The 8,840-nt window shown below is 45.4% G+C and overlaps 1 protein-coding gene across 1 annotated transcript; it reads right to left on the reverse strand.

Annotated features, from left to right (window-relative positions):
• Positions 1-8,136: 8,136 nt before the first annotated feature.
• Positions 8,137-8,544, reverse strand: LOC144824763 (large ribosomal subunit protein eL33). Its single transcript, XM_078683773.1, has one exon. It carries the CDS (start codon positions 8,484-8,486, stop codon positions 8,154-8,156), a length of 333 nt encoding a protein of 110 aa, XP_078539899.1. The 5' UTR covers positions 8,487-8,544; the 3' UTR covers positions 8,137-8,153.
• Positions 8,545-8,840: the final 296 nt, after the last annotated feature.

An 8,840-nucleotide genomic window follows, 5' to 3' on the forward strand; every position in this document is an offset into this window, starting at 1 on the left:
CAATATGATATTAGCTCTCAAATATTATTGTTACAGATACAAACTCTAGCAGATTCACAGGGCTCATTCTTCCCCAGGCCCCGCACTTTTTGAGTACCCCCCACACTTGTGCTACAACATATTTATTTATACACTTTAAGAACAAGTATTGGTAATGCTAATATGTCTGGCTTGTGAATGAAAGTGTTGTAATCAAAAAGAGAGAGGAGAACTAGAGAGGCTAGTCCGTTTCCCCAGTTTATATGTTAGCAATCAAAGAGAACTAGCTCTGGTTTAAATTGTTTGTATGTCTGCGGGTGGAGGAAGACCATTAGGTTTTATGAAGGCCCTCACCCACCAACCTAGTTGGTGGCATGCTTCATCATCAGGCCCCACCCGAGGTACCGAGTGTACCTCAGGTATGCTTCGACGTCAGATTACTGTGGAGCGGGTTTCTTGGTTCGTGAGGGTGCTGTGAGTGTGCTCTGAGTGAGGTTTAAAATACTGCCCTGGGTGTCCCAAAGACTGTGTTAATGGTGGGCCCCAGGCAGTCAATAAAAACAAAGGCTTTCGGACATGCACGGTAGGCTTATGGCTTATGACCGCACAGGACGTCGGAGGCCATAAGCCTACCGTGCACGCCTGAGGTACACTTGGTACCCTGTTGCGAAGGGCCAGGCAGAAAGGGGGCCCTGCTACGGGCCCCCAAAGACACTTTCCAACAGCCTTTTCAAAGGCTGAAATGAAATGGCTGCCAGAAAATGGCATCAAAATCCCGATGGCAGAGCCGAGCCTGGCTCCACCGTCATTCAAGGGATTATGCTGGCTTCAGACGCTCCGATTGCTTCCTTGAGCTCATCAGAACTATGTCGGAATCCCCCCGCAGTTTTCATTCCAACCGCCGCCATCCTAATATGCCGGTCGGAATGAAAACTACGATGTCGGTTGGAAAGCTTCTGACGCTGGTCGGAGGCTTTCCGGCATCGTAATCAGACCCATAGTGTCAAGTTGCAGTTTCACTGTCAAGTCCGACCTAAAAATCTGTGGAGATTAGTGTAGCCCTGGGTATCCCAGACGGCTTTCGAAGACAAAACTGCTCTATGAAGTCTGAAGTTAATGATGGAAGAAGAGGGTGCTGGGACTGCAATATATTTTGAATGACTGCCCTCCTCCCATCTGTACTGCTGGTAGGGAAAAACAACACCATTATGTTGTTATGTAAAACACCTACCTATGAACAGTATTACAGTAACTTGAGTGTGCCCCTAAAAGTTCACGCTCATACAGGCATAGTGCTGCTGGCTCAGGCAGCTAGATAAATAAACAAAATAGTTACAGCTGTATGGGGGGGTAGCACTTTTTTCGGTCAAAACATGTACACCATAATACCAATGTGTGGGTCAAACCACATTTCTGTAGTATTCCTGAAAGCTCCTTTTTAAATTCATGAAGTTATGTCTGGCAGCTAACACGAGTATATCCACTAGATGGTGCTATATGCTGATTTGATGTATTTTCTCTTTCCCTAAAGGACATATTTGTCAACTGTTTTGTGACAGTTTTATTTAACTCAAATTTGCCCAAAGGGCATTGGAATGCTTTGCATGAGAACTAAATTACATTGCACCTTTTTTCTTTTTCTTATCTGGGCCCTTCACTGTGGAATTCACTCCCCACACCACTCTGGCATGAAACCATCTATTAGAACTTCCGCAAAGGCCTAAAAATGTGATTATTCAACCAATAGTTTTTTTCTCTCTTTCTGGGTGTGCCCGATGGCGCCGGGAAACCCCTGGGTAGCTGTGTGCCTTAAAAAATTTAATTAATAATAATAATAATAATAATAAGGCAAGGCATGTTAAGCAATTAAAAGCGAACACAAGGAGATAATGGACGGAGCGCTGAAACTTTTCAGATACTCCCCCCCAATCACAGATCTGGGTTGAATCCATCATCATTCTTTAGCTCACTTCCCCATCCCAGTTCAGGCACGGCTATATGCAAATCAGTCTTGACCCTGTGCCTCATGGGAAGAGTCCAGCCCGAACTGCCAAGCCATGTCTTCCCTGGACTGTAAACAAGCATCCTGGAACCGGTTTCATCAGCCAGGCTAGCTTGAATCCAGTGGCAAAGTGAGCAAGTGAACCACGTCTGGGCATATCCTGCCAACTTAGGGCGAACAAGTTTCGGACTGTTAGCCCGAAACCGGTATCAGGATGCTTGTTTCTGGTCCAGTGAAGACATGGCTTGGCAGTTCGGGCTGGACTGTTCTGATGAGGCACAGGGTCTAGACTGATTTGTATATAGCTGTGTCTGAACTGGGGTGGTGAAGCGAGCTAAAGAACGATTATGGATTCAACCCATATCTGTGACTGGGGGTGGGAGTCTGAAAATATTCAGCGCTCCGTCCATCATCTCCTTGTGTTTGCTATAGTAAGGGATTTGCTTGGTATCAATGGCTTTTAGAGAGCTTGAGATGAGAATGAGATTATATTGCATATTTTTAAGCAGAGAAAAATTAGGTGATTTACGCAGGATCACAGGATGTTGAGCGGGGGCCAGTCCAAACCTGGTCCTCCACTTTCAAAGCTGACAGCTCTAGAGAAAGGCCACATCGCTTCCCTTTGAAACAGATTATCTTCCTATGAAGGGTCAACTTCAATATGAAAGCCATACACTGCAAGATCTTCTGTCCAGTCCTTAATATGAGCCGGTGGTTTCCTGTACTCGGTACCGACACTTAATTGTCAGCACCGGCACTTGTGACAGTCTGCCACATGGTGGCGCTGTCTGCCTAATCTAGGTATGATCACTACAACAGCTGTTTATTTATTTAATATGCATTAAGAATGACTGATAACTGCCACCCAATCCATTCTCATAGTTTTGGGGGCCTAAAATAATATGAAGTGTCACACTTGTAAGAGTGTGACAGTTAGTAGTTGTGTTGACGCTGTCACTGGAGGGGCAATGGATGGTGAAAGCTGCAGTGTTCTCCTGACTAGGGCCCTGACACTTATTCTTTTACAAAAATAAGCACTGCTTCTGTCATATCTGGACAGAAACTCACACAACAGATACAAACTCTTCGACATCCATCTATACTATGAGCAGAGATGCACACAATGCACTACTTGCTCTCTAGTACCATTGTTACAGATACAAAGTCTAGCGTATCAATTTATAACATGGACAGAAACATACAATGTGCTATTGGATTTGTGATCCCATTGTTACAAATATAAACCCTTGTACTACTTCCAATGTCGGCGAAGATGCACACTATATGCTGTGGGATCTGTAATCTAATTATTAGAAAGGCTTTTCCACATCCATGTATAACTTACCATAACATGGACAGAAGCACTAGCTATGGGCTGAACAATCCCATTGTTACAGAAATCACACATGGGGATTAGGCCTGGGTGAAATTTAAATGATGGCAGTGTAATTCACGATTTCACGATATGTCGGGAATTTCACTCTATGCTTGTTAATGCGAAATTCCTAAAATGTCTCCATTATGCTACGACACCTTGGGGCATATTATCAAGGGGGTTTATCTCCACTTTTTTGGCTTTAAAAGCCAAGAAAGCGGAGATTAAATTATCTCCCTATTACCTAGCTGTCGCTAACACCAGTTAGCGACAGCTAGTAGGAGATAGCGACCATCTTGGGCCCCGCTTTGCATGTCAGTGAAATTTATCACTAATGACATGCAAAGTGATGTTAGCGACTGGAAACAGTCGCTAACATCGCTATCTCCTATTACCAACATCGCTATTCCTATTACCAACTTTTGGAGATATTCGCGCTAAGCGCGAATATCTCCAAAAGCTAACACCTGCCCCTGAGCCGTTCTTAGCCATGTTATCCAATGGTAGGTGGATAACATGGCTAAGAGCATTAGCTCGGTAATGCATAAATATCGCGGACTTTTCAGCGATATTCATGCATTTCGGCCGATTTTTATCGCTTAGGAGATAAACCTTGATAATAGCAAGGTTCCTAAGCGATAAAAATCGCCGCAGCACGGCGATAAAAATATTGCCGCTAAGCCAACATAGCAATAATTATCTCTAGTTGTTGGTAATATGCCCCCTTATTAGATACCATTCGGTGTAAAATGTTACCACAAGTGCTCAGGAAAAATACAAACAGCCAGAACACAAGCGACTATCGCTCTCGCCACTTGCGTTTTTTTTAGCTTGTTTTTTACTGGGAATTGCATTTGCACTTCAAAATTTGACACAAGGTCTCATTTGTCACTAGAATGTAGCGCTAAATGAAGGATTTGAATTTGACATACTTACACATCAATTTGCATAATTTTACCAAACTTTCGCTAATTACGCAAAAGCAAATTATCAAAATTTTGCACACCCTTACTGAGGATCCATTTACCAAATGTCTGATATAATAAAACTGAGAGAATACAATAAGAATATCCCTGGTGTGTTTGGATCCGTTATGGGATGATTTCAAGCCTACAGATGTCCAATCACATTTGAAGCACTCTGTAGCTAATGGAATGTGGTTTGTAGTGTTTTATAGAAAAAACAAACTAATAATAATTTGAATTCTTCAGGTTTAGTTTGGCATGAATGGTTTGATGCTCGGTAAAGTTTCTATTGTCACAGGGCCCAGTTCTAGTGGCATTGCAATGGGCCTACAGCTCAGTTCTGAAAATGATCTTCAATTCAAATGCTATCAGCATATGTGTAGTACCTTCCAACATTGGTATGGAACCAAAACGATTTTTTAATCAAGCACCCTGTTTGTATTTTTCTAAGGGTTTCCATTGATCAGTTATTTTGATTGGGTTTTGGCTATGTATGGTTATTAGATATTCCTTAAATGGCTAGTTAATGGTTTGTGTTGATTACTGTAAAAGCAAAATAAGCTTGATCCTATTAAAGATTCCTTTTGTGCGTTGTGAGTGGATGTGTGCGCTGAAGTGCATTGCAATTTATTGCTGAGCTGGGTGGTCGCATGTCAATTGCTCTGTGGTTGCAGGGAAGCAATGGTAGCAGTGTACCGTTTTGTAGATAAATAGTCCTGAGCAAACCTTTTTCTGTTTAGGAGGGATGGTAGACTACTGGTCCCTCCCATGTTAAGTTACACTTAGGTGTGACACCTAAGCATTAGCGCTGAATTCCAAGTGCATGTCAAGTGCATGTACGCATGGTGGATTTGTGGCACACATATAGCAGCAAGACACTGTATATATATGGTGAGAGTCTGAATGCAGGATTCAGTGGAATCCATTTTGGATTACCCATGATTTAGCAGGACACAAGATGGAGGCAGGATACATTTGAATAAAACAGTGGAAGTGTATTACCTGCATTCCTGTGCCTATAGGGTTGAGACCCAGACAGTTAGTTGTGTGAGGATGGAGACACGGCTAACCTTAGAAATCCTATGCGGTCCTGTTAGCAACGACTGGGCACTGCCATTTGGCGGATGCTAAGGGGGAGGTGGTGAGTCAGCAGGTTCTATTGCTAAAGGTGATGAGGGTTCTAGGAAGGGCCTGGCCTTTTGTCTTTCTCTGATTGGTATATGAGGGAGGCTGATGACGACCAGGTGCAGTCTTCATACTTCATTGTGCCCATATGTTGGAACTCTAGTTTGAAGGCAGAATCACCTCAACCTGCTGTGAGAGCCAGCACCTTGCATCAAGACTGTGTCTGCACTACAGCCAGAAAATGACATTTGAAAGGGAAACATCCCACAATATTTCCAGTATGTTAGCAGTGGATCAACTTTCCCTCTCTAGGAAATGAGTATACACATGGAGCCAAAACCACCCTTCTTGCTTCAGTTCCAAGCTGCTACACTGACCAAGGAAGGGGTGCTCCACAGAGAACCCGAAGAGCTGCTGTGAGATCAGGGCTGATTGTTTGGCCGCCAGTTTCCCAGTCGTAAATTCTGAGCAACTTGCTGGAAAAGCTGTGGATATGCCTAGCACCTATAAGCCTGCCTGCTTGCTTGCCTGCCTGCCTGCCTGCTCAGAGAGGGAAGGGGAGAGCATGGCCCTGAAGGAGAAGAGACTGTCCAGGAGGGGAAGCCCTGCCATGTCCCGGGTGTGCAGAGCTCCCAGAAAAAGCCAGCTGACAAAAGGAGGGCAACTGGTGCTGTCCAAGACTGAGCAGGCGCCCCCGCGCCAAGCGGAGGGGCGCTCTTAGAAGCACAATGGGGCTGAGCCTCCTCCGGGTCTGGCCCTGAGAAGAGGGGCTGGATAAAGAATTGCTGGCCCAATTGATGTCATCATGAAGAAACAAAACTTAGCAGGTTATTTAAGGGTGGACTCTGGGAGTTTCGTTCTCTTTGTCTCCTCGGACCCCAGAAGGGCCAGAGGTGCGTTGTCGATGTGGAGAGTTTGAGAGGTTTTTTCGGTCCCCCTGTTCAGTTCATGTAGTGAAATGTGTGAAGAAAATGGCAAACCAGAGCAGCAGCATGCTGTTCAGCGCTGTCATAGAGGATCCAGAGGAACTAGGATCCTGCGGCCTGAGTGAAGCTAACCTTGCGAAGAATGTCCTGGCGATTGTAAAGGTGAGCCTGTCCAACGGCTCCTAGGCCACCACTTCCGAAGGCAAGCCCCAGCCAGCCCGGCAAGCCCCAGTAGCCCAAGCGAGGAGTGAGCTCCCCTTCCATGGTCCCGCCCGTGCTGCTCTTAAAAGCACCGCTGTTGCAAAGCCATCAAGTGCACCACTCAACGCTGCACCAGGCCACATGCCCTAGGATAGCTAACATGAGTCTTGGAATCAAAAGACTGAAAGACTGCATCTTGATCTGTAACTTGCAGCCCACCGTTGGGGAGATGACATTGGTGCTGTGAATTCTTTTTGATCAAGATGAAACAAGCTGACCCAAGGGTTGCCTAACATGGTGGTTGCTTAAATGAACTTGCACAAGTACCTGTCGTTGCCTATTATGCTAAGTCATGCTATAGATATTGGCGCACCATAGGAACTGGGACTAGGACATAAGATGTGGCAGGCATTTAGCTATATGCTATAGGTGGGACAACGTGCTGAACCCTTTAGTGTGTGAAGTATTACGTTATGCTGTGACATTAAAGTACGTCTCTTTTGATGGCTACACAGTGCATTATTATGTCTGATTTATTACTGTTGAGCTCTGAGTCTTTGTCCTCATGCTGCCTCCGTAGGAAGCCTTTGAGTGCTCACCCTAACTAAACCCTGCGCGTTGAGTTGAAAGGATGTAAATTAAGACCTGGCTCTATCCTAGAGTTTAACATCAGTCTTTCTCCCACTCTTAGCACATCACGGTTGCCCCCTGGATCTGTGGCTACAGGTCCTACGTCTCTCAGTGCCAGGATACCCATTGGGTCACAATGCGCTTTACAAGTAGCATTTACATTACATTACATTAAATGTACTTGGCCAAGTTATCTGAGCCATAGTAGGACGGACCCCAGGACACCTGAGGCAAACAAACCCGCCAACCATGGTTGTGGCCCAGTAGCCCCCACCTGTCCTGAAGCCCCCCCTACGCGGTCTGACTCTTGGCCCATGCAGATTGGTTTCTAGACAGCAGTGCTGCCAAGTAAATAACTATGATGCAGTGTTGTGCACATAAGGATGTGGATGATTTAAGCTAACTGTATCGGAATGGTACTGAAATGTATGCTGGTGCAGTGCTCTCAGTATGCTCCTGTGCTAGCACTGCTTTGCCAGCCACACAGCTTTGATTCAGTGTTGTTTGTATGAGGGTGCGGAAAGGGGTTCTGTCAAGCGAGGTCTGTTTGAGAAAGTATAATTGGAAAGCTTGTGTGTATAGACTGCAACGTGGGCACTCTCCTCGAAGAGAGACTGTTGTTTGATTACATGTTTCTGAATTTAACTTTCAAGCTCTTGGCTAGGTCTGATGTACAATATTAGAGTGCTTTCCCAGTGCTATTCATTATCTCTAGTGCTCTGAGGGTCTCTCAGAATTATCTTGCAAGTTTTACCACAAAGATGTTTTTTGTTTTTTGTTATGGGATCGAGAAGTGCTTGATTTAAGCAGGTGGTTGCCAGTGGGGCCCCCGCACTCATTTCTGGGGCTGGTGGGGGACCACAAGCACTTATTTTTTAGGTCTCGAACTAGGCAGCGCATGCGCTGTCTCGTCAGAGAGATGCTGTATACGATTTATTGTGATCAGCAATTCAGATCCTTGAAGGATACAGCATCACTCTGATCCTGTGCCCCATGGCCTTGGCGGGAAGGTTGCTGCGGAACTTGGCACGGACCATGCCACTGTTACCATGGGCGCGAGTTACCTTTCCCCAGATCACACGAGTTTTGTTGGGTTTGCCACCAGGAGTTACGGTGTTGTTCTTGGCTTTGTACACGTATGCGCATCGCTTGCCCAAGTAGAATTCTGTCTCATCTCGTGCATAAACCCCCTCGATTTTCAGAAGAGCGGTGTGCTCCCTCTGGTTTCGGAGACCACGTTTGTAGCCAGCAAAAATGGCCTTACTCCACAATCTTCCAGACATTCTGTAACTTTATAGTCCGGCTGTTGACAGCCCGCAACCGGTTTCCAAGATGGAGGGAAATGCTGTATACAGTATAGTGGGGGAAGCTCCGCCCACTTTCCGTCCATGTTTTTGATTGGCTTAAATCAGAAGTGCTGCATCCTGATTTGTTTTTGGCTTGTTTGTCCCTCCTCCTAACAGCCATGTCATAATTTTTCTCCTTCCATGGCTATCAGCCCCTTTACTTTAAAAACTCTTTTGTTTCTCTGCCCCCCCCTTCTGTCCTGCAGTCTGTAACTTCTCTGCCTACCACCACCCCCCTCCCCACTCCCGATCATGCCTACTTGGACACACACACTTTTGTTTATAATGCAA

This window comes from Lissotriton helveticus, chromosome 3_1, assembly GCF_964261635.1.
Source record: "Lissotriton helveticus chromosome 3_1, aLisHel1.1, whole genome shotgun sequence".
Lineage (NCBI taxonomy): Eukaryota > Metazoa > Chordata > Amphibia > Caudata > Salamandridae > Lissotriton > Lissotriton helveticus.

Coding starts and splice junctions, on each gene's coding strand:
- LOC144824763 (XM_078683773.1), bottom strand. CDS start 8,486: ATGTCTGGAAGATTGTGGAGTAAGGCCATTTTTGCTGGCTACAAACGT.